The sequence below is a fragment of the Asterias amurensis genome, chromosome 17 (genome assembly GCF_032118995.1).
Source record: "Asterias amurensis chromosome 17, ASM3211899v1".
Classification (NCBI taxonomy): Eukaryota; Metazoa; Echinodermata; class Asteroidea; order Forcipulatida; family Asteriidae; genus Asterias; species Asterias amurensis.
In genome coordinates, this window is record NC_092664.1 from 7,785,729 (window position 1) to 7,811,955 (window position 26,227).

A 26,227-nucleotide genomic window follows, 5' to 3' on the forward strand; every position below is an offset into this window, starting at 1 on the left:
TTCTTGTTTTTCTGGCGGACGTAAAAATAAATGCAAAAAACTGGGTCAACCCACTCTCCCGCAAATGTTTGCCATCATGATCGGTCTGGTGGGATTAGTACAGGCATAGTTTGGTCCCAGTTTAGAAGCAGGCCTTACATTATAATCAGCGTCACATTTTAAGAATGTCCAAAATGGATGCTAGACTTGTAGTTCTTTCTTGGGAAGATGCTGTCTGGTTTTTTGGGGGTTCATATTAGAAATGTCTTCCTCAGGCCAGGATAGGAATTACGGTATTGCGTGGCGTAATAGTAATACATAATTTTTATCACAGTATCTTTGTCTACAGGCGTGTTCAGGGCACTTCTCACTTGGCGTATCCTTTATGCTTAAAATAACAAATCTGGGAAAATTTGAACTAAATAGGTTGTTGAAGTTGCGAGAGATTAATGGATTAAAAAACGCCCTTGTCGCATGTTGTGAGCTTTCAGATGTTAAATTTGAGACATCAGCTGAGGTCTCCAATTCAATTTTATTTATTTATTCAAATGTTTTAGTGAGAGATTACTTCTTTCTCAAAAACTATGTTACTTCAGACAGACCCGTTTCTCACAATGTTTTATACTATCAACAGCTCTCCATTGCTCGTTACCAAGTAAGTTTTTATGCTTACAATTATTTAGAGTAATTACCAATAGTTTTCAGTACCTTTAAAGTGCTCCAATTATTTGTTCACCAGACTGAGCTTTTGAACGATGTTTGGCAAGAGAGGAATTTTAAAAATGATAATCATAACAATAAGTTCTCAAAAGAACGTAAGTTGGGAATTAAGATAAAACTGTAATTGATTTGTGGAAATTTGCTTTAAAAGCGCACCCTTGCAAACTGTTTAGAACGCTTCACATATTTTGAAGGACTTTAACCTTTTTTTTTTACTGAAAAAATTAAATAAAAAATGAATTATTAATGCAATATGTATTCAAGAGTATCTGATCATTTTGGTCAGTGACTGCCAGAACTAGGCATGTCATTAATACACTGGGCATAATAATCTGATAACCTCGTTTAGCACTCTCTGACAAACAAGGTTTTTATTCCACCGGCCGCTGTTACTATGGTGATGTGATGCATCATAGTTTTGACTTTGTATGGCCATATTCTTATTAATTTTAAAAGGTTCATCTCCTTTTTTATTCGCCTCAAGGAAAATTATTTATCCGTAGGAAGACTAGGTGGATTGCTACAGTGATTTCCTACCCGGGAATTATGCATGTCAGTCCAATATGAATGTGTAGCAAGATTTGGCCTCACTTTTGTCAACGTTGGAAGGGAACGTATTGTCTGAGTCTTGATCAAAATACAAAATATTTTTGTTTCTGTCAAATTGTCAATTTGGAATTTATTTAATAGTTGACCTGTTTTGCTTTCTCTGAACGTGTGGAAAATTTATATGTTTACATGCATAATGAAGTAAGGACAATGCGATTGTGTAACAGACGATTGTGTTTTTTCCATACTCTGATGATGTGAGTGAGGGTCGAATTTGGGGGGGAAAACCCACAAGATTGCAGAACTTGTATTGTAGCTCAGAATCTTTACTGCACCAGGATTTTGTTTACAAGATAAAAATACAAGCTAAGGACAGGTGCACCGAAACGAGCCTCTTTTAGTTGTTGATTGTTTAAATGTAAATTATTCTTTATCCCCGATGCTAATTTAACATCTATCAATTTGTTGCATTACCCGCTGATGAAAGTGAAATATAGGATTTGAACTGCCTCTAGCTACCGGGCAATCTCTGTGGTCTAGTTGGTAAGACACTGCACTAGAATTACAAAGGACGTAGGTTCGAATCCCACCAGAGGAATATTTTTCACAGAACTCGGGAAAGTACATGTAGCGAGTCTACAGTGCCTACACACATCAGTTTATGTATATGGCATGTATTGGTAAAACCAAAATGAATATTCTTCATCCCGATGCAAATTCAGCATAAATCTATCCCATGTATATGTAAATCACTTCAACCTCGTCAAGTCAACCTTGAATTAAATTAGCATTATTGTTATGTTGTTATAGAAAGGTAAATGGGTGTGTAATGATTCCATACATTTCAGTAAAGCTCATTAAAAATTGTTTCATGTTATTGTAGAAAAATCCAAAACACAAAAAAATGTTACCAGCAGTGTTACGTTTGGCAAATAGTATACAGAGTTTCACGCAAAGCCCCCAAGTGTTAGGATTCAGCAAAACAGCACTTTGATGTCACACAAGACAATGGAAATTGCATTGTGACGAATGTCAACAACCTTCACCCAGTCCATGGTGCGAGGTAATGGTTTACGCTGGTTTACTGAGGTTCTCTTACTTCACTGTTGATTTCATGATGTATTTTTGGGAACCATGCTAGGAACCGATTTGTCGGGTTGTCTTTGCTTTATTTATTTGTATAATAGTTTCAAAGCAGGACAGTTCTTTTCAGAACTGAGAAGTCTCCCGAACCCCCGAACATCTACTCCGCGGTAGTAGAATAAAGCAAGACAGTTCTCTAAGAACAAACTGTACCTGGCAAGTAGATACACACATGGTGTTACCACAAACCAAATATACATTTATTTTTATAGTTTTAAGGACTGTTTGGAGATTGTTGGTGTGGGAACCATGTACATGTACCTTTTATTTTGACTGATGACAACCACAACAATTGCATTTAAATGTGTTTGTGTTATTGTTACTCGTATTATATTTCACTTCGTTTTGCCACTCTTTCTGCTGTGTATTCACAAACACTTTTGAATGGTGTGTATTTTTATTTGCATGATGTATGTTAAATCGGTGATAATAATTTGTCTTTTTGGATTGGGCATATTCTCACTCAAAGGATTGTACAATATTTACAAACAGTATGGTGGGCGTATCAGTTGTATACTTGAAAGAAAACAAAAATACTATTTATGGATGACCCTTGCAATTTCTTTAGAGACAAATTTATTTTCTAAAAAAAGAAAGAAACCCTAAATGAGCATGCCAGATCTGGATTTGCTTATTGAGGACATTGCCTTTTCTTGGCCTTGGTGCTCCTTCAAACATTTCCCATTGACATTCCAATTAGCCTTTTTTAAGGCATGGTGGCCGCTATAGGAGTGCACTGTTCGGTAAGGGTGTATACAGACATAATACTCAAATCTGATTGTGTCGTAGCATTGTGTCCGCCATATCTCAAAATGGGCTTATAGAAGTGCCTTCTGCAAATTGGAAAAAATCTTTCGCTCTCAAAGATGATATTCCCAGAATACTGGGTTGATGTGTCTCATAAGCAGGTGGTCACAGTGGTCCAGTGGTTAGACTGCCGGACTTGCAATCACAAGGTTATGGGTTTGAATCGTTCCAAACACTGATTTCACAATTACTAGAATAAATCTAGTTACTGAATCACATCTTTTTATTTGTGCAAATCATAATCATAGACGCTAAACCAATGTTTGTATGAGAGAGATTGGCTGTTGCCAGCTTGGTGTTCATATCCCTTTTTGGGAATTTGCCGAGTTCCCTTGATGGGAAGATCATCTGAACAAACAAGGAAACGTGTGTGAAGCAACAGTTTGTGACAATCACAAACATTTTCTATTGTTGTGGCGGTTTGTTGGCTCGTTCAAAACTCAGCAAAATTCTGCAAGTTCCTCATACACTCTGAGATGAAGTTGGGGGGGGGGGGGAGTGGTTATGGCTTGAGTTGATAGACAACATCTTTTGACAGCCTCTATGAAACTTGGTCATTGAGTGTTCACCCGCAGCACAAAAACTCCATTAGCAGCCGGCCAAAAGAAAAGAGAAAGACAAAAAAGTCAGAAGAAAACAAAATTGTGATTTGTGCAGAAATGAAAGCCGCAGTTGGTTTTTGATTTTCCTTGAAGCACATGTGGAGCAAAAATGTAAAATTATGTGCGAATTGAATTGAGGAAATCCCACATTCTTGTTGGAATTGTCTCGTGGCATATTTCTATAATAAATAATCCAAATTTCAAGTTCAACTGTTACAATGTTTGGTACCATGACTTCTTTGGTCATGAGTGCAGTGTACCTGGTAAAGGTTGACATCCTCTGCAGGCCTGGGCCAAATTTCAAATTTCTTTGCAAATTACTTGGCTAAGCAAGAAATGACCGGGGTATCAGTCGCGGCAGTGGTAACTGATGATGTTTTGGCTGGTAACCTTTTTCGGTAAGCAAAAGTGTTTTTTGACAAGAGGGCAAGACTATTTTCAAATTGCAAAGGTGGTTTCAATAAGTCAATGGGACCAATCCAGTGATATTTTAACGAGCATTCAGCACCATGAGAATATGCCCCCATTCTATCTGCATGCTTTTCCCGTGTGTGTGTTCTTTCTTTATGGTTTTTGCTTCTTTTCCCACAAGCTTAGGTGGCATGCCTGTTAAACTCCCACCCCGGGATAGTCCGGTCTCTCGCAAGCCCCCTGCACAAACCCAAGAAGAACCAACTCCACGAAACACAGCACACATGATGCGGACAAGATTCAGGCGATGTACTTAATCTATTTCCTCATTTTAGTTTTTAGTCTCGGTTTGTCGTCCAGCAGGGATTGACACACCTACTGGCCTACTGGCCAGGGGCCAGTAACTTTAGCTCTTGGCCACTAACCCCAGAGCCAAACAAAACCTGCAGTTACTGTTTTAGTTTTACCCTTACTTACTGAATTGCCTCCGCTCCTCTGGTCACTGCCTTGGTGCCCCTTGGAAAGTTACTTACAGTAGAAATATTAATCTAAGAAACACATCCCTTGCCCTATGTTCACAGATTTACATTAAACTTACACGGTTTGAAGATGATGGATTGGTGGCAGAAAGCTTCCCCTTAAAATTTTACTTGCTGAGGTGCTGTAGTTTTTGAGAAGTGAGTAAAACATTTCAAAAAATAATTTTTGTCTCAAAACATTGAGACAAAAATTGTTTTCGCATGTAAAACTTATTAACCTGTTTTGTATACCAAAACTGGTAAATAAGTTTTACTGAGATGAAAATTATATTTGTGACATTGTTTTACTAACTCCTCAAAAAACAACAGCACCTCAACAAGTAATATTTTATTGGAAGCTTTCTACTATCATTATCTTTAAACCGTGTAAGTTTAATACAAATCTGTGGACATTGTGTTTTGAGTCCTACGAAAAAACTACCCAAACCCTTTAATATTAAGTGGATCTTTGTTGGAACATAAATCCTGTATTAAAATGGAACTGTTCAGTATACACAGTGAGTGCAATGTGTACGCAGCTGTCTCATTTAATATTTTGATATTTGGTGTTGCTACAGTAAGCTAAACTATGCACTTGCATGAAAAAAGGGTACAGTGTTATTTGGATTGTGCATGACATGTGATGTGAACGTGGTCAATATGTAGCACAATATTTTCTTTATGGTTTTGAGGGTAATTTGTCAGAAATTTGCTGTGTGGCGAATTTTCTTGTTATTATCTTCCGCCATTAATATATTTGTTGAATCAGTCAAGAACTGTATTTTTTTAATAGATTCTACTTTGATAATAAATAATAAAAGGACTTCCAATGATATGCAGACAATTGTTTTAAAGATAAGATGCAGCATTTGGTTGTTTGAATATACATTTATTGGCATATTGTAAAAAAAAAAGAAAAAAAAAAAAGAAAGTATGTTGCTCATCCCCACTCCCACCCCCACTATTACTTGATAATAACATGTCCACATAGCATACGGACCCTTTAAAAACCCACAGCTTTGGGCTGCAGTTTGGGCTCTGGCTTGGGCTCTGGCTTGGGCTCAAGCCTAGGTTTCAGCTTGGGCTCTGCATTTGGGCTCCAGCTTGGGCTCCAACTTGGGGTCTGGCTTGGGCTCAAGCGTTGGCTCCAGCTTAGGCTGTGGCTTGGGCTCCAGCTTGGGCTCCAACTTGGGCTCCAACTTGGGCTCCAACTTGGGCTCCAACTTGTTGTCTGGCTTGGGCTCAAGCATTGGCTCCAGACTAGGCTCTGGCTTGGGCTCCAGCTTGGGCTCCAACTTGGGCTCCAGCTTGGGCTCCAACTTGGGCTACAACGTGGGCTCCAGCTTGGGCTCCAACTTGGGCTACAACTTGGGCTCAAGCGTTGGCTCCAGCTTAGGCTCTGGCTTGGGCTCCAGCTTGGTCTCCAACTTGGGCTCCAACTTGGGCTCCAACTTGGGGTCTGGCTTGGGCTCAAGCGTTGGCTCCAGCTTAGGCTCAGGCTTGCGCTCGAGCTTGGGCTCCAACTTGGGCTCCAACTTGGGATCTGGCTTGGGCTCCAACTTGGGATCTGGCTTGGGCTCCAACTTGGGATCTGGCTTGGGCTCCAACTTGGGATCTGGCTTGGGCGAAAGCGTTGGCTCCAGACTAGGCTCTGTCTGCCTGTTTGGCCAAAAGTGCATTTTTTTTAAAATTAATTGACAGAGCTTCAAGCCCTAAGCAATGGTTTAGAAAAGGGTCCATATAGACCATAGATTTACAACCAGGTCCCAATCGCATCAAGCTGCTTGAGCACAGGAAATAGCTAAGCCCAAACAAGAATATGCTTCGGAGAGTTTGCGGTAACACCATGTAATAATCTCTAAATGAGTTGGGGTGGTTCTGAAAAGAACCGTTGGTTTAACTCAACGTTTCGATCAGTATGCTCTGATCGTTATTCTCCAGAAGACGATCAGAGCATACTGATCGAAACGTCGAGTTAAACCAACGGTTCTTTTCAGAACCACCCCAACTCATTTAGAGATTATTACATGGTGTTACCGCAAACTCTTCTATATCTTATCTCCAGCATGCAATGTTTCAAATCCTACTTAACAATACGCTTACCAGAGTAAGGCTACCATCCAAAATACCATAACTTCACATGTACCATCAGTGAATGGTTTCCTGTTATTGTTGCATATTAATGACCTTATGCATAGTCCTGAGCAATCAACTTGGAATACAGCAGAGGATATACCAAAATGATGATTGTCTATAATAATTAGTCTCTCCCATCTCAGCCCTAAAATGTATGAACCCAATTTGCATGTATGCTAATTAAGGAGAGGAAGGTCTGACTATAGCAATAGGAATTAATTACTGTCTGGTTGATTCTTGATTTCAGATCAGAGCATTACATCAATTGACAGCCCCACAGAAAACAAAGGAAAAGAAGATGGATATGAAGGTTTGTACACTACTTATTATTCACAATGATGTTTGCATATTGCATTAATTTGTTTAGGCATAGTCAAGCCACTAAGCTGAAAATGAATATTGTAATGAAAATGTGCTTGTTGTTTTGAAACATTAATACATTGAACAGAATTTTTCTGATGAATATTCAAATTTATATTTCCATTACTTTATAGGCAGTGGACACTATTGGTAATTTCTCAAAATAATTGTTAGCATAAAAACCTACTTGGTAACAACAAGTAATGGAGAGCTGGTGATAGTATAAAACATTGTGAGAAACGGCTCCCTCTGAAGTAACATAGTTTTTGAGAAAGAAGTAATTTTCCACGAACTTGATTTCGAGGCCTCAGATTTAGATTTTGAGGTCTCGATATCAAGCATCTGAAAGCACACAACTTCATGTGACACGGGTGTTTTTTCTTTCATTATTGTATTGCAACTTCGACGACCAATTGAGCTCAAATTTTCACAGGTGTGTTGTTGTGTGCATATGTTGAGATACACCAAGTGAGGAGGCTGGTCTTTGACAATTACCAATAGTGTCCACTGCCTTTAAAGGGAAGGTATCAGTTGGTAATCACTCTTAAAATTAATGGCAGTAAAAACCTTTGGTTAGAAGCCTAGAGCAGCTTTCGATAGTATAAAGCATTTTGAGAAAACATTTCACTAAAAAGTTATGTGGTTTTTTAAAAAGATATCAGTTTTTATGCCCGGGAATTTGAATATGAGAATAGTTACTGCAGTAACACTTCTCAGATTGTGTATTCCTATTAAAGGCAGTGGACACTATCGGTAATTACGCAAAATAATAATTATCATAAAACCTTTCTTGATTACGAGTAATGGAGAGAGGTTGATAGCATTAAACATTGTGAGAAACAGCTCCCTCTGGAGTGACCTAGTTTTCGAGAAAGAAGTAATTTTCCACAAATTTGATTTTTGAGACCTCAGATTTAGAATTTGAGGTCTCAAAATCAAGCATCTGAAAGCACACAACTTCGTGTGACCATGGTGCGACAAGGGTGTTTTTTTTTCTGTCATTAATATCTCGCAACTTAGATGACCGATTGAGCTAAAATGTTCATATTATGTTTGTTATTTTATGCATATGTTGAGATCTGTGAAGACTAGTCTTTGACAATTACCAATAGTGTCCAGTGTCTTTAAGGATTATTCTTCCTGCGTGGACATATTCGCTCTGGACTTGCGGTTCGGCGCTATCTAAAAAACCTGACCACCTTTTGAAATGAAATTCTCAGGTTAGTTTTGTTGTACACATTTACATTTACATAGGGTTAAACCAATCAAACGATTTCAAAAACCGAATGTATACTCTGCATTTAAATGCACTGAACACCTTTGGTAATTGTTTAAGACCAGTATTCACACTTGGTGTATCCCAAAAAATGCATGAAATAGTACATATGTGATTTTTGTTTACTCAATTGGTCATTGAAGGTGCAAAAGAATAAAGAAAGAAAAAAGTATGCGTAATAAACATGATAAAAGGCTTCATGCCTGAAGTTTTTTTTTAAATATTTGAGTGAGATATTACCTATTTCTCAAAAACTGCGTTACTTCAGAGGGAGCCATTTGTCAAAATGTTTTATACTACATGTGTATCAACAGCTCCCCATTGCTTGTTACGAAGTCAGTTTTTATGCTAACACTTACTTTGAGTAATTGCCAATATAGTCCAGTGCCTTTAAACATTTTATGTATATTTGAATACTTTAAAAAGAAAGAAGTGTGCTCCTTTAAAAAGACAGGTGCATACATCTATGTGCAGTTTTTTTAACAATTAGTTACAGCTAACCTTGCAAGTAATAATTGGAAATTGTTTTTTGAGTCTGAACTAATCCATTTGGATTGAAGCCTGGGCACTGTCAAAATTTATGACCGTGTAATTTTTTGGCTAAAAATATGCATGATTTGCGCACACATGTTTAACAGCTGGAACGAGCCAAGTATCTCATTACAATAAAAACTGATGGACGCTCATTTTTGATAATGAGTCAGACCATGTACGTGGTTGGGAGAATTCTGAACATAAATGGTTAACATTTGGAGAAATTACTTGTAATAAACCGATGAAAAAAAATTACTTAAAGATAGCACTGAAAGACGATTTAAAATTAGAAAAAAAACTGCATGAGCTTTCATAGCAACAACTTCTTCAACTCCTGACAGGCAAACATTTTTTGTTTGTTTGTGGGGGGAAACATTATGGATATTCTGGTGTGTGGACGAGGAGGGTGGCAATAATGCGATTCTCCTTTCAGCCACCATGCCTCGCAGTAATGCCTGCAATATGGTGGTCGCGCCGCGCTCGCCCCAGCATAAAAGCACAAACAAGCAATTTCACTGAAGCGGGAGTGACATCTATACAAGGTCACGGGAGCAGGTCGTCCGTAGGGACGCATGTTTTAATAGGATCTCATCATTATTCCTTGCGTTGTCATAAACATGGAGCCTCCAGTTTTGCAGACTGCATACATGTTTTAACAGTCAGAGGTTGTTGTTGTTTTTGTTTGTTTTGACTGTTATATTGATCAGACAATAATGAAGGATCGGGAAGTATGGGGTAGATCTTTCAGAGTGAAACAATTATTTTTTTATACATTTTTTTTTAAATATAAATTAACAAACTGATCGGTGTAATTTTCCCTGTATATTTAGAACTTACATAAATACATTGGCCATTTTTATAGCGCCCCCCACAAAGATTGCACTACATTATTTTTTAAGTAAAAAGCAAAATGATCAAGGAATAAAATTGCAACATGTATTCATTAAATTCTGAAGAACCTGGAACCTGTTTTGACAAGATTTGTCCCCGCTAGATTTTTTTCTAGCGGCAACTTGAAAATTGAAACGAAGCTATCTGTCCTTTGTCAGCCCTTCAATATAACGCTACTTGCCCCAGTTTTTTCTTGCAGAAAAACCAGAAAAGAAACCGGAGTCTAACAGATGTGTAACAAATATTCAAAGATGAAATGTAATTCAATCATGAACGGGGGAAAAAAAGGAAGAGAGTATCTTACTTTTTTCTCCCCTTCTTCTTTTCTTGAGTCTGTATTACTCTTGGTTAGATTTGCCAGTCATTAACGTCATCCAAGCATCAACTGAGAATTAGATACAGTAGGGATCAATTCTTTTGAAAATTTGGTTTTTATTAATACCAAATCAGGGGAATTTCTTTTTTATGTATATTTTTTCTTCTGATTGTTCAATTTTTCCCTTCCTCTGGATGTTCAGAGGAAGCTTTTATTTTTTTTCTGGGTGTATTTTAAGCTCCCTTTTCCAAGTAATACCGAGAATTTACTAACAAATCAGCAAAAACTTGTTTTTAAATATTTTTTTCTCCGGATCGTTTCAATTTTTCCCTTCCTCTGGATGTTCAGAGGAAGCTTTTATTTCATTATATTCTTTTCTTGGTGTATTTTTAACTCCCAATTCCAAGTAATATTTATTAGTGAGAATTTGTCCTCGCTGGTTTTGATGTTTGGGAAATCAACATGTTTTGCGTATGTGCTGTTGACTTGTCAAACATGATAGCCATCTTATTTTGAGATTTCCGATTTTTATTTGGCTCTAGTAGTTGATAAATGTTGATAGTGCAAGGTTTCGAGCTCGCATGCTTACGTACTTTGCGCTCAGAGTTAAGGTTTTTCTCTCAACAGCCTATCACATCCCTGATTCATAGCAGAATTTCTCTCCCCAAAACATTGAATTGTACTTGAATGTAATTAATATTATTGACTCATGAGCCTTACTTTAAAAAAATAATATCCTTTCTTAATCCGGCCGGAAAGTCACCCTCCGAATTTAACTCATGGACACAAGGAAGTCCCATCGAAGAAGGACAAGATATTTATACACACGCTGAAAAGGCCATGTTATTAAAAGTGTCTCGGTACGAGCTTTCATTCAAAATAGAACAACGACGCGTGAGTTGAAAATCAAATCACATGACCTTCTTGATGTGAGCGTATTGCAGGATGGGACTGGAATTGAGCTAGTTACTCTTTGGTGAGTTTCAATGATTTGTGGTTGCCATGGTTACGTCGCCTTTTGATGTAACGTAGCGGCAGGGAGAATGCTGATTAGCCGACTTCCGTCCTTAAAAACATTGCTTACATTAGCACTTATGAAACCTATCGCACCCCCCCCCCCCCCCCCAAGAAAAAAACAACAAGAAGAAAAGAGAAAAGAAAAAAAAACAAGAAGAAAAGAGAAAAAAAAATTAAAAATCTTTTTAATACCATTATTATTAACAAACGCTTCCGGTTCTAAAGACTCAATTTGCGAGGGTTTATAGAAATCCTGTACAGGCTTTCAGCTGAGGCTGGAAATAAATTATATTTGTAATCTTGGAATTAATAATTATTCAATATTTGTTGGATGTACCATCTCTCTATGATATATTTCTTGAATAATAGAGGTTTGGAATGAATGTACTTTTCCAATAACCAATGATGTACCATCCCTTTATGGTATGTTTTTTTAACACTAGAGGATCAGGAATGAATGTACTCTTCTAATAACCAACGATGTACCATCCCTTTATGATATGTTTTTTGAAAAGTAGAGGACTGGAATGAATATACTCTTCCAAAAACCAATGATGTACCATCCCTTAATAATATGTTTCTTGAAAAATAGAAGATTTGAATGAATGTACTCTTCCAAAAACCAATGATGTTTATGGATTGGAATGAATGCATTTATAAATGTATGTTAAATTTGCATCAGGGATAAGAACAATTTTCCCATACACCGAAGTGTGAAAGCACTGCAAACTCAGTACTTTCCTGAGTTCTGAGAAGAAAAAAATCGCAGGCATATTTCTTGGGTGGGATTCAAAACCACACCTTTGCCAACAAAGAGCAGACATCTTACCAACTAGAACACTTAGAGTGTACTCTTCCAAAATCCAATGATGTACCATTCCTTTATGCCACATTTCTTGAAAACTAAAGGATTGGAATGACTGTATTTATCCAAACACCAATCAAGTATCATCCCTTTAAAGGCAGTGGACACTATTGGTAATTACTCAAAATAATTATTAGCTTAAAACCTTACTTGGTAATGAGTAATGGGTAGAGGTTGATAGTATAAAACATTGTGAGATACAGCTCCCTCTGAAGTGATGTAGTTTTCAAGAAAAAAGTGATTTTCCACGAATTTGATTTCGAGACCTCAGATTAAGAACTTGAGGTCTTCAAATCAACCATCTAAACGCACACAACTTCTTGTGACAAGAGTGTTTTTTTCTTTCATTATTATCTCCCAAGTTCGATAACCGATTGAGCTCAAATTTTCACAGGTTTGTTATTTATGCATATGATGAGATACACCAACTGTGAAGGCTAGTCTTTGACAATTACCAATAGTGTCCACTGCCTTTAACTTGAAGCTGCATATGAGCAATGGAGACGGCACAGTTTAGGCGCTTTTCCATGTGATTGATAAGCCATAAGATTACTACAGTGGATTTGTTGACTTTTGTAGACCAAATTAATGCGGTTGGTTTGTGTGTCTGCCCAATGATTATTATATACTTCCACTTATTTTACATGTAATACAAGGTCAAGTGCATTGCATTCTGCTGCCATTGATGTGAACTGTTTGCTGAAAATGAATGAGTGAGACATCAGGGTCAAAGAGCTGCTTAAGGATAAAGACTAGCTTATGAAAATAATAAAAAATGCGTACTGGAAAGTGGTTACCAGCTAAAATACCATATTACATGTAGCATCTGTGACTGGTACCCTGCTTATGGTTGCTTAGCAGAAACTTTTTCAGCGATATTTTCTGCGCAGAGTTTGACCTTAGCGGTCACCTTCTCCCCGAATGCAAACGAAACAGTGGTGGGCAAGAAGAAAACAACCATGCAGAGAATCCCAGTCCCCAAATTGCTAGTTAAAGTCCTAAGCAATCACCTTGCACGCTGTGTCTTTAGGGCCATTTAAAATCCAATCTCAGGAACATCAGAACCGATGCCACTTTTCTCCCATTTATCAAGTCGTTTCATACCTGATTGAGTTGTTGTTTGAAGTTGAAGTGCGCGCAAACCAAAATGCCCTTACATATCAGTAATTTATCGGCAGTTTCCATAGCAACGACACTAAATACTCTTGGATGAATTTCCACCCTCCCAAAATCAGGATGTTGGGTTTTCTTTTGCCATGGTGTCACCAAGATGCCCTTGTGGACAATTGTTTGTCACTCGTTGCCTTAGCAACAGCTGGAAGAATTATGAAGCTTAATAAAACGATGACAGCTTTCAAATTACGAGAAATCTTGTTTTCTAAATCTGCCGCTGGACTTCCTGGTCAAACCAAACAAAACAAACCTGGCTATCTTCTTTCCATCATACACGCAGTTTAAAGGAACATTACAGAATTGGTTTTGTTAACAAAACAGTTGCTGGCAGTCTACATACTTTTATGTAACCCACCATTTTGCATGAAATGACAAACCTGTAGAAGTTTGAGATCCATCAGTCATCTGGGTGATGAGAAAATTCGGACAAACCGATCACATCAATTAAAAAAAATTGAATAAAACGCTCGCTCCAAACGGGAAACAGTCATTGTTCATATAGGAACCAGACTATTTTGTTCTTCCAGCCTCGGTTTTGTAACACTGATATTATTGGGAGAAATTCAAGATGGCTGCACCATGATGAAGGTTTATTATCCAAAAGGAGTATTTAATAAACCTAACACTGAATTAAATGTAATTTAATTTAACTTAATTGAATAGTTCTGATGGATGGTGGTTCCAGGGTTTTAGTAGCTGGTATCCTTGATGGCCCTTTTTTTTATTTTTTTAATGTGAAGATTATTTGACAATTTATATAAAAGAGATCACATTTAAAAACATGAATTGAATGTCGTTGCAACGGTGTTGGGTATGACATCTGCCGAAGAGCACTTTTATACTGAGTGTTCCCCTTTAAAGGTTAGAATGAGAAGTAGATGCAGTGACAACGTTGCGGTAATAACCAGTCCTTCCCTGTGGCTGGCCACTGCATACTCATTGACGTCACAACCTTATGTCTTTTCAATGCCGTTCAGACGAGTAGAATACTAGTACAATTTATGATCGCTTTCCAGATACAGAGACATTTAAAGGTTCTTCTTTCGAGATGAAACATTTATATATCGCCAAATGTGATTGTTAAGTTTTGGTTTGAATTGATTTATACTATAGACATTTGCTTGTCAAATAAAAATTGTCATAAACCACGATTGCTTTCAATTTGGAGGGGGGGGGGGGACAATCAGGAAGACCTCAAACGAGGTATAAATATACCCACATCTAGATAGTTTGGTCCCAAAAAAATTATAAAGATGTCACAACAGCCATACATTTTTTCAGGATAGGCACAGGAGTTTGAGGTTGCTATTGTGACCTGTTTATGGGGTGTCGCCATTTTTATTAAAAAAAGAGAGTAAAAACTAATATGTCCATAAATCAATCTATGAGGTAATTATAAATGGTGCATGAAAAAGTTTAGCTTATTCAATCAAGGTAGTAGAAATACACCCCAAGTTAGATTTGAATAAAATCTGGTACAATGAAGTGCTTGGTCACAAGTTTGACATTTCATTTCCTCAGACTGTACAGACGGTTGCTATGTCAAATGGTTTGGGGCACGCTTTTGTAATAGCAACCTGCAAATGAGCAAACTAAGGTACCATTGTGGGTAAGGTACACATTCATTCAGAATTGTGTATGGGTGCATTCGTTTAGCTTCTCTGGGTCAACCCCGGTGTGTGGCGTGGGTTTTTTTTCCAGGACAAACATGTGCGGATAATTACCCACGTTCATCCTGGAAAAAAAAAAAGCCACACACCTGGTTCGACCCAGAGGGAAGCGAAACAAACGCACCCACTGTCTCTTACCCCGAATCATTGTTTTGTCCGAAGAATTAAAATAAATAAACAAATAAGTGTGACATAGCGACTGTCTCTATAGTCTGAGGAAATCAAATTTAAACTTGTGACCAAGCTTGTCATTGTACCAAATAATACTTAAATCTAACACGCAAATGGCTTTAATAGTGATGTATATTTGGTTGCGGTAACACCATGTGTGTATCTACTTGCCAGGTAGAGTTGTTCTTAGGGAACTGTCTTGCTTTATTCTACTACCGGGGAGTAGATAATCGGAGGTTCGGGAGACTTCTCAGTTCTGAAAACAACTGTCCTGCTTTTTAACTATAACCAGAGCGAATGGTATAGAAATAGACTGGACTAAAGTAGCTTATAGGATCGTAATTAACTGTACTGCTTCAGAATTGGTCTCAATGTTTCGACTAGCTTGCTCTAGTCATCGTCAGGCTTTAATATTGACATGTATATTGTGGTTGAGATGCTGGATGAGCCATACTTTCCCATATTGTACGATTTAAAGTATATCCCGATAGGGGGTATATTTTTATTTTTACATAGCCACATTACTCGAAGTGAAATGTTTCTCAAGCTGTCAAAAAGCTACTGTCGGCCTCTAACCAATAGTTGTTGTTGCCATTAGTTGTTAAAGGAACACGTTGCCTTGGATCGGACGAGTTGGTCTATAAAAAGCATTTGTAACCGTTTTTTAAATAAAATGCATATGGTTGGAAAGATGTTTTCAAAGTAGAATACAATGATCCACACAAGTTTGCCTCGAAATTGCGTGGTTTTCCTTCTACTGTGCGAACTAACACGGTCGGCCATTTATGGGAGTCAAAATTTTGACCCCCATAAATGGCCGACGTGTTAGTCGACGAGGTAAAAAGAAAACCGTACAATTTCGAGGCATGTTTGTGTGGATCATTGTATTCTGCTTTTACAACATCTTTCTAATCATATCCATTTTATAAAAACCGGTTACACACGCTTTTCAAAGACCAACTCGACCGATCCAAGGCAACGTGTTCCTTTAAGTGTGATAACCAACAGTATACATTCCCTTTAATCTCCGGTTGTGTTTTTTATTATTCTGGCTGGAGGTGAATTTGTCTGAAGGTTGTCGTCACCTCTTTAAATAATGAAATATTCCTAATTGTACTGTGAAAGTGCATTTACCTCGGGTTCACCAATTTATAAACGAGGGGTTGATTAATTGCGGTTCGCATTACCTCCCGGCTAGCCACTGTGGTAGAATGTAATGATGAATTTGCTTGTTATATTTGTGAATAGCTTTATTAAAATTTGACCACATTAAAGGTATGATGCAGGAATGTTTTGTTAAATTTTTTTTTAATGCAAGTTCGCTTGACATTTTATTTTGCACAACATTGATTCATGACGATGCATTTTTTTGTTTTTCCCACATTCACTGGACTCAATCCTGTCCTTGCTCTCTCTCTCTATTACAGATGGCCAACTGCTGAGAATCTATGATGGCAAGTCCTCAATGAGACGGAAATCATCACACAGCATTTCAGTTGCAAAGGACGCCACGGCTGCACAAGTTGTGGTAGGTCATCAAGCAGCCTTGCTGTTTTTTTTTGCCAGAAATTGTTCCGCGTAGTCAATTTTTACATGGGATTTGAGGCATTGCACGGTGAGGTATCAATATTTGGTTTGCGGTAACACCATGTGTGTACCTACTTTCCAGGTAGAGTTTGTTCTTTAGAGAAGTGTCTTGCTATATTCTACTACCGGGGAGTAGATTTGAGAGACTTCTCAGTTCTGAAAAGAACTGTCTTGCTTTTTCAGTACTACCTTGGCGGAAGGTAAAAAAATCGGCTGGGACTAAAACTTTGAGCTTATAGGATCGTTATAAACTGCACTACCACAGAGTGAGTTCTTAATTGGTCCAGATTTTAGTGTGTAACTCTTCTTAAATTATAATTACTAGCACTTTGTAGTGCATGTTTTGGTGAGAAGGAATCATGTTACACTAAAGGGAATGGGAATCAAATTGCAGTGAAGAGGTTTCCCTAGTTGTTTTACCACGGTGGGGCCTGGTTGGTAACTATTTCTCGTCAACCTTGGCCCAGGCCTTACCGTGTTTAAACATGTGGGTTTTTTTTATTGCAAGTTGCCAGACACACAAGGCCGGAAGGCAACTTCAAGGTGTGGGCTGCAATTATTTTATTCCAGAGGCTGTTGCCACCTACTCCTAGAGCTGAAACAGGATTACCCCTTTTACAGTCCATACGGATGTAGGCTTGGGTGTCATCAGTTTGAAGCCTGGCTGGTAGAGCAGAAAGCACTACCTCCCCAATTTTATGTAGCAAGTGTCACAACCAGGATTCGAACCTACACACTAATGATCAAACAGCCAGAGCTTGAATCCGGTGCTCTTAACCAAAAACCAATTTGAAACCCATTTAACGCACTTTGATTCCCATAAATGCATTTTCATTAAAGATTTACTGCATCAGGATTTCAAATTGGGAGTCTTTGGTGGCCTCCAGATTAATGTGCCGGTGCTCTACCAACTGATCTATCCAGCCCAAATGCAGTCTCCCTATTTTGGCTATGTTGCTTGACATGTTTTTATCTTGTTTCATCACCCCAGGAAGCTGCAATGAGGGCCCTGCATATTTCAGACAACCCTAACCTATACTACCTGGCTGAAACATCCGAAAATGGTAAGAACTGAAGTGCCCCTCCTCTCGCCTCCCCCCCCCCCTCCTCTGTCCAGGACTTCAAACTTGAGAATTTATTTCATCAAAGCATTTGCCTTTCTCAATATTCAAGCGTGACATCACCATTCCAGACCTGTATGCTTCGTATTTGAAAGGGCAAGGGCACCAAGGCATTTTCTCTTTGGCAAAGGGCACCGTATGTGGAAATTGAAAATTTCTTCTGGAGCATTTCAAGGGCACCAAGGCAATGGCATGGGGCAACGGAGGCAATCGCCTTCATTGCCTCCGTGAAGCACCAGGCCTGCCATTCTAACCCAAAACGAGGCCATGGGCGCAGCCCTGCAACTAGGATTGAGTGGCTGGTACTGGTGGTAGCGTGAGGTGTCCCCGTGGCCTCGTTTTGGGTTAGAATGGTGGGTTAGAATGGTGACGTCATGCATGAACATTAACAGAGGTGTATGGTGATTCCTGTGCGCTGTGTCACAGAGGCAAAACAAATGTATGATAACCAATGAAGCACTGCTACTATCAGTTGGCTGGCTCCAAATCGTTACGTGTATAGAAGGCTTGTGCATCAGACCATACATGTATGTGACTAGACAAGATTCAGGTCAAGTTAGTTCAACAATTGTACTTCTACTCATTTTGGGTTTTACCCATATACATCTAGGTGGTCTAGTTTTTAAGACACTGCTCTATAATTGCATGGGTCGTGGGTTCGAATCCCACCCAAGAAGCCACTGTTATTATTGTTTTTATTGTTGTTATTATTATAATTATTATTATTATTTTTATTATTTTTATTGTTATTTGTAGATTCTGATAATCAGGAGCGAAGGTTGGGTGACACGGAGCAGGCGGGTCAACTCAGCAAGCAACTGGGCATCAAGATCCCCTCCCTCATCCTACGATACCAGGTATGTATATCATGACTCCTCCCACAGTGGGGGACTAAAGCCCATTTCATACTTCCTGCAAATTACAATGTGAAGCAGATTTTGGCGCCACAAATCCGTAAGCTTTTCAGTTCTTGCGAGCCATTCGCTGCAAAAATAGCGCTTTGGCCTCAAAATTTGCTTTGCATTCACATTTGCAGGAAGTTTGAACTAGGCTTTATCTTGAAAAGACCGATCCATTCGACCAAAATTTTACAAACACTAAAAAGGTCTAGTGTTAAAATTGAGCCCTGACAGTGCCTTGATTTAGCACGAGAACCAAAGATAATTACTACTATCGAGTATTAGTACTATCTAGTGTACATATGAAAGCACTATTTCTGAATTTTTGTTTGATTGCAGGACACAAAAGCCAAGAAAGGTCTTATTAAAGTTTACCCAGGGACCATGAAGGTACCAGTGGAGTATGTAACCGTTTCCATCACCAGCTACATCTCCGTCAAGGAAATCATTGAGATGGCACTGCACAAGTTTGGTTTAGTGGTAAGTCATGAAAGACAGTCTATGAGGGAGACGCAATATCCTAGGATATAGTGTCTCTCAGTCAAGGCCTGCCTCTGATGAACAGACTTCTATAGACCCCTTGCATTCGACGTCATACGTACACACACAAAATGTCATCCCTGAGTATTTTGTAACATGGTATTTTGGCTGGTAAAGTTATTCTGGTAAGCATAAATTTGTTGTGCTTAGCTGTTTTTTGTTCTTCTTAGGCACAAAACAAGTCATCCATGAGTTTTGTTTTATTGCTTTATTAAGCAGCTTTAAGAAATTGGGCCCAGGTAAAGATCCATTGAAATCACCCGCCATTCAACGTCTAATTAATTCTCATTTGAATCTCAGAATGGTCGGATACAATCTTGTATTCAAATCAACAAGGTGTACGACAACACCATGTGAGATGTGCAGGATGGTGTAACTGCAAACTGAGATCTAATTAATTGTACGCTTTGTACTCATGGACAACTCCCATGCAGTGACCACCATCTGTACTGACCAACCGACTTGGCGCTCACTCATGCAGAGCCAATATGGCCAGCATGACTCGTTGAGAGTCAGCGGATCGGAACGGGGGGTTCTCAATCGGAAAGGTCACCAAAGTACAAACAATATTTTCTAGACGGGATTAGATTTCCGATTGATAGCGCGAGAAACGTTAAGGGGAGCATACTTCTTTGGAACTTTTTGGGGTGAAAATAATTTGTACAATTTGACAGTCTAATATCTGGTACCCTGTGTACACCCCATTGTCTGCTGGTTTCTCTTATTCATTGTGATAGTGGAATACTATTTGTTAAAAAGGGACCTGACTATTTTATCCTTGCAGCCTCAGTATGAGTACATGCAGTTGATTGGTCCAGCAGGGGATCAGGTTGGCTCAGTGGTTTCTTTCCCTGCCTTTCATCTCTGTGGATTAGGTCTCCAATTCAATAATAGTCCCACATACCTTCAGGAAATACTGTATGTTTCAGCGCCAGGAGTGTCACTGAGTGACAGATATGTGCGCTATATTAGAAGCCCACTATTAAGTCACTCTTATCAGAATCTAAAAAGCTGCCTGTAAATTATTTTCCTGAGACTTTAACCTGCTGACCTATTGACCTTTGTTGACCTTTGTTGACCTATGACAGGATGAAGACCCAGAGGGGTTTGCATTACTTGAGATGATCATAGAGCATGACATCAGGGAGCGTGAGATGGACCAGGATGAGTGTCCATGGCCGCAACTTCTCAAAGCTAGACGGGTAAGTAAAAGACTCCATGGATGAGATTTCTCATTTTTTATTTGGAATTCCATTTTATTGCCCTAAAAAAAATTAAAAATCTGTTTTTTGTTTGCCCCCCCCCCCCAATGTTATATTTTTTTTTAAGATCAAATTAATACAAAAATGAAGATTAAACCATACAATAACGCCCCAGATTGCAGAGTAGGGATTTTAAAACCAAGGATAAGAGTTAATATTGGGCTTCATGCTCCCAAGTTTTTGTGCGACATTGTGGATGCAATTTCATTGTGAGACCACTTTTATCGATACACGTACGCCATATTTTTTTTGCCATAAAGTAGACGTCACGAATATTGACCAATGAAATCCTGAAGAAGTGGTCTACATGTACATGGTCTATGTGCATGTCATGTGATGATCATTTTGCCATACACGCATGTCACGTGGTGCAGTAAGCCCCGTCCACAGGGGACACACGGGGGGGTCAAGCTCAGTGTTCTCCGGCTTCTATTGCTATGACCCTACCTCCTTCTGTTTGAACCTCCTCCCCAGAACTCCTTGCTTCAGATGAGACTGACTAGGTATCATCTAAAGAGACGTGATGAGAGGAAGCCAGTCAACGCTGCTCAGATGTTCGTCGGCAACCTCCCTATCAATCTCTCGGAGCATAAGTACAAATACATCATTAGACATTTCCTAGAAGAAGGTGAGTTGGGAGTTTGGCTTTTTGGTGGCTGAGGGGTCTAGTTCACCGGTCCCAAGGTCTGGTGTTGTAAGCAGCAGAGTGGGGGTTTGAATCCATTTCATGATAGTTGTGCCCTTGATCAAATTGTTTGTAAAAAGTTGGGAAGGTAGTGCATTCTGCATTCTGCACTACCAGCCAGGTTCCTAGTGGATGATACCCATGCCTACATCCTTACTGACTGTGAAGGGGTTAACCCTGTTTCAGCCTTAGGAGTAGGTGGTATTGTGACCCTGGTAGCAGTTGATTTGGGTCGTCGGCCCAAATCAGTTCAGTGTGGCCCTCACCTTAGAATGGCTGTCCGAGGCCTTGTGATGTTAGGCAATATCTCATAGGAAAAAAAAATTACAAAATAAAAATTGCAAAAGTGTTCCAAGTAGAACATTCAGAATGCGAAGCCTGTGCCCAATGTGCATGCCCTCTCTATCAATAATATTATCTTCAAGCAAACTGAAGCATACAACGCTTCCTTTAGCTTTGTTTGATATGGGAGGCAGAAGCGCCGTATTTTCCAGTTATCCGCTCACGCTTTTGTGATAACTAATAATAACAGTAGCAACAATAAAACCGTACTAATGACAGTGAGGTCACTATAGCTGTTTACATGATTTAGAAATCAACAATTATAGCAGTTGATTCTTGGTTTTGAAGTGGGTTTGGGACTACGTTTGTGTTAAAGCCCATTTGACAACATCTGGTAAATTGTTCCGTAACTGTTCCAATTTTCCCTTAGATTGTCCAGTACCGTGTGACCTGCAAAGTTGATTGATTCGACCGATGAGAAAGCTCATTATTAATCAGCATTTTGTATTTATTTATTTTTAATTCACAGCGGGATGTCCTTTGTATACCTCAGTAGGAAAAGTCTATGTACAATACGGTGAGTCTTGTCAATCTTTGTTGAAATGTTGACGATGGTACTATTCAGGATTGGTAGAGCTGACAAAATAGGTGCAAAAGAGTGTTCATGTTTTGATTAACAAGCGTCGTTACTGGGATTAACAAGTGTCGTTACTTTGATTAACAAGTGTCGTGACTGGGATTGAAACCTACACTTTGATGTCTAGTCCATCAAAACTTCAGAACCAAGATACTGTTTTTGAAGCATCAGGATTTGTTGTTTCTCTTTTGAGAAATTAGCATTTCGCCAATAGAGCAGAAAGTGGCCATGATGGGTTAAGAATTAAATCCCACTTCTGACACCATGTAAAGAAGGTATACAACTTCGTTATGCTAGAGGCTAGTCAAGCTTTATTCAAGATGATATGACAATAGAGACTGTAAGACATTAGACTTGAGTTAGTCTGCTAGTGGTACATGTATACTGCTACACCGTGGACAAAAAAGCCTTGAGGAATGGCCATCCATTGGGCCCATGGCAGGAACCATAGCTGGAATCAAGGATGGAATCTTGGTTTGCTCAAACTTGAGGCCAAAATACTACAGTGGAAGCCTCTTGGTGATGCGTGATCCTCTTCTAGCAATACACCCTATTTACAACGCATAGTGCACAAACACGCGCGTCTCCTGTCTGCCATTTTGTGTGTCAAAACGTGCACAAAAGGTAGGTACACATGTTTATGCACCCCCGAACAATGCACGTCTACCATTTCTGACTTTTCGAGGAGCCCATTCTATTTGTGCACGTTTTGGTACCCAAAATGGGGGACAGGAGACGCGCATGTATGTGCGCTGCCCGTTGTCAATAGGGTCTATACAAGCACCAAGGCCTGGAATCCAAGATCACACAACAACCCCAAACAGAAAGAGAGAATTTTACCCTTTTTCCCACTACCAACTGTCATCTTTGTGTGGTCGAAAACGAAGCGTTGCATGGGGAGTGGTGAGTGCTCTGCAATGCTCTGGAAATTCTGGCCGCCCTTTTGTTTCAGTCATCTGAATTGCCAAGTCATAAGTTTACTGGGCTGACACTAAAATCACTGGCATCAGACCTGTGATTCGGTGTAAATGTCGTGCCATGACATGACAGGGAAGCCAAACTCTCACTAGGATATCTTTATCAATTTTCTTCACCCACCCTTCAACCAATAAGGACTGTTACAAATTTTTCTTTTTTCCAAGAACACTCGTTGAATGGAACCGACTCCCAGTATGTATAAGAGAAGCTCCTTCAACAGACTCATTCAAAACTAGGCTACATGTAGAAATAATCCAAATGACCACTGTCATAAGGGGAGCTCACTACTAATTTTTGTCCACTTGCCACACCACACCTGCAACTTATATATCTTATGAGGAGTTTGTTGCAGTACTCGACAGATACAGACAGACATCTGGCGTCAGTTCGTCATAACTTTTTTTTTTTAATGATTCAGGAGCAGCAATAGTAGCATTTGAGGACCATGACGCTGCTGTGCAGGCCTATCACGTAATCAAAGATGCAACTTACGAGGAGAAACCAGTCAACTGTCTGTTCCTCCCAGAAATTCATGTAAGAAATTAATCTACACATACACCTGCCAACTGTTCAGATTTAAAGGCACTGGACACTATTGGTAATTACTCAAAATAATTATTAGCATAAAACCTTACTTGGTAACAAGTAATGAGGAGAGGTTGATAGTATAATACATTGTGAGAAACGGCTCCCGCTGAAGTAACGTAGTTTTGGAGAAAGAAGTAATTTTGCACAAATTTGATTCCGAGACCTCAGAAATAGATTTTGAGGTCCAGAAATCAAGCATCTGAAAGCACACAACTTCCTCTAACAAGGGTGGTTTTTTTTTCATTATTATCTCGTAACTTCAACGACCAATTGAGCTCAAATTTTCACAGGTTTGTTATTTTATGCATATGTTGAGATACACCAAGTGAGAAGACTGGTCTTTGACAATTACCAATAGTGTCCAGTGTCTTTAAATGGATTTGTCAAGATTTTTGATTATTTTTCATAAGGAAGAAGCAATAATTGTTTGTGTCTTGCTTGAGGACACAACTGTCACGAACAGGACTAGAAACACACACTCTGATCAGACACACCAAAGTTCGAGTCCAGTGCTTGGTCACGACAGTGGCTGAAAATGAGCTGTCACCCCAAGTATGCTGAGATTTTGTTTCAATAACTGGATAAGAAGTGATGTTGTGTTGGAGCATAAGTTCAGGGAAGGGGTATTTGTGTCAAACAGGGCCCATGTCATAAACCTGTAACAACTTGCTTTCCACAGAAAAATCTTGCTTAAGAGAAAGGGTAAGAAAATAGAATTAGCTTACTGATTACCAACCAAAGAACCTACGAATGCAAACAGTCGTTTATGGCCTCAAGCTACGTCAACAGATATAGGTCACCAGCCAACAGTTAACATTCCTGTGACTGGTACCCCACCCATCTCTTGCTTAGGAAAGAAGGTTGCTAAGCAGAATGTTCTGCTCATCAACAGCTTGATGAGGTTCAGCCCAGCTTGAAGATGTTAAATTTAAACTTGGTATTTTGTTCGGTGATTTTGTTTTCTCTAGATGGATTGCTTAAGACCAGAGGCCACACCTCTCCTGCTATTCATCAATGTCAAGAGTGGAGGTTGCCAGGGCATAGAGGTCTTTGACATCTTGTCTAAGATGGTCAACCCGTACCAGGTTATGAATCTCTGCCAAGGAGGCCCTCTACCTGGGTAAGTACATCTTCAAGCTGATGCTCATTTTCCACTAAGCACTTAATGGCAAGGCTCCCCACTAAACCTCTGAACTACTTTACAAGTTTACACTTCGTCGAGGAATCTTTTATCAAGTTCCCTGCTTCTCCTCGTTGAACCCAAGTCTAGACACTCCTGGGGCTACTGGTCCTTTTCTTTAGCTATGCCTCGCATCTGGAACTCTCTTCCACTTAATCTTAGATCTTGTCTTTGTACCACAAAATTCAAATCTGTTCTCAATTACAGGTTTTCAGAGGCATAAGTACAAGGTCTCCCAAGCTGTTAAAAAAAACAATTCCGGCACACTATCAATTTGCCGAACGGCAAACCCCTAACATATTTTGGTGGAGTATAATTGTCGACACGGAACCCTGACTAGATGAAGTAAAGACAATAAACATAGTGGTTTTTGGCACTTGGATTTACAGGTTTGTTTTGAGAAATTGCACGGAAGCCATCTTTGTGCACCATGACTTGGTTCCTACGCCATGACTGATAATCAGCCATGGAATTTTACAGATAACTTGGTCATGGTTGCCTGTAGACATCTTTTAATCATGGGGATCACATAATAATCCCTGGTAAAGGGTGATATCAAGCTTTGATTCCAGTGCCTTCTGTCCCTGTCTGTACCATGACGTCCTGTCAATGTTGTAATTTTTGTTGGAACTTACAATAATTTTATTTTCTTGGTGTTCCATGTTTTTATCGTAGGTCTTTTGTGGCCTTTGTGCCATTTTTCGTATAAATATATATATTTTTTTTTACATACTTATTGTAATGTTTTTAATTCGAATACAATTCAGCTTTTTGCTGTGACTTTTGAAATGTTTTTAATAATAAACCACTATAAAACAAAGTTTGACACACTGAGTGCATGCATGGTGCAGTCAACACATCCACAGCTGTTGAACTCATTTTGTACATAACGTTCTGGGTGTGTTTTCACATCAACAATCCTTATGCATGGTCACTATTTATATCTGTCTTCAACAAGTCCTTCATTCTGGTGTCCCTTAAAAATGTGCAAGGGAACACGCTCCCTGACGTTAAGTGGTTTAGCTGAAAAACAAATCGTTTCTGGAAGTATGCTAACAAACGATTTGTCTTGAATAAATTTTCCACTCCATGAAAAAAAAATAATAATTGTCTCCAAATGTCATCACTACTTTTTTCCCTTTTAACGTCCCACCAGGTTGCATGCATTCAGTCAGCTGCCTGAGTATAGGATCTTGATCTGCGGTGGAGATGGCACGGTAGGGTGGGTCCTACAGTGTCTGGATGATGTAGGGCAGGAATCAGTGTGCAGCAACCCCGCCATCGCTATTCTACCCCTGGGAACAGGTTAGTTGCACCCCCCGCAACCACC

The 26,227-nt window shown here is 39.2% G+C and overlaps 1 protein-coding gene across 3 annotated transcripts in view; it reads left to right on the top strand.

Annotated features, from left to right (window-relative positions):
• LOC139949665 (diacylglycerol kinase theta-like) overlaps positions 1-26,227 on the top strand; it is a 98,744-nt gene that overhangs the window by 56,655 nt on the left and 15,862 nt on the right. For 2 of the 3 annotated variants that reach the window (XM_071948123.1, XM_071948124.1), the window contains exons 8-19: positions 4,398-4,520; positions 7,113-7,175; positions 16,566-16,666; positions 17,717-17,789; positions 18,603-18,703; positions 19,085-19,225; positions 20,374-20,487; positions 21,022-21,175; positions 22,044-22,091; positions 23,548-23,663; positions 24,686-24,837; positions 26,054-26,202. In XM_071948123.1, coding sequence (XP_071804224.1) covers positions 4,398-4,520; positions 7,113-7,175; positions 16,566-16,666; positions 17,717-17,789; positions 18,603-18,703; positions 19,085-19,225; positions 20,374-20,487; positions 21,022-21,175; positions 22,044-22,091; positions 23,548-23,663; positions 24,686-24,837; positions 26,054-26,202 — 1,335 coding nt within the window. The remainder of the gene's footprint in view (positions 1-4,397; positions 4,521-7,112; positions 7,176-16,565; positions 16,667-17,716; positions 17,790-18,602; positions 18,704-19,084; positions 19,226-20,373; positions 20,488-21,021; positions 21,176-22,043; positions 22,092-23,547; positions 23,664-24,685; positions 24,838-26,053; positions 26,203-26,227) is intronic. The other variant, XM_071948125.1, reaches the window with a different exon arrangement.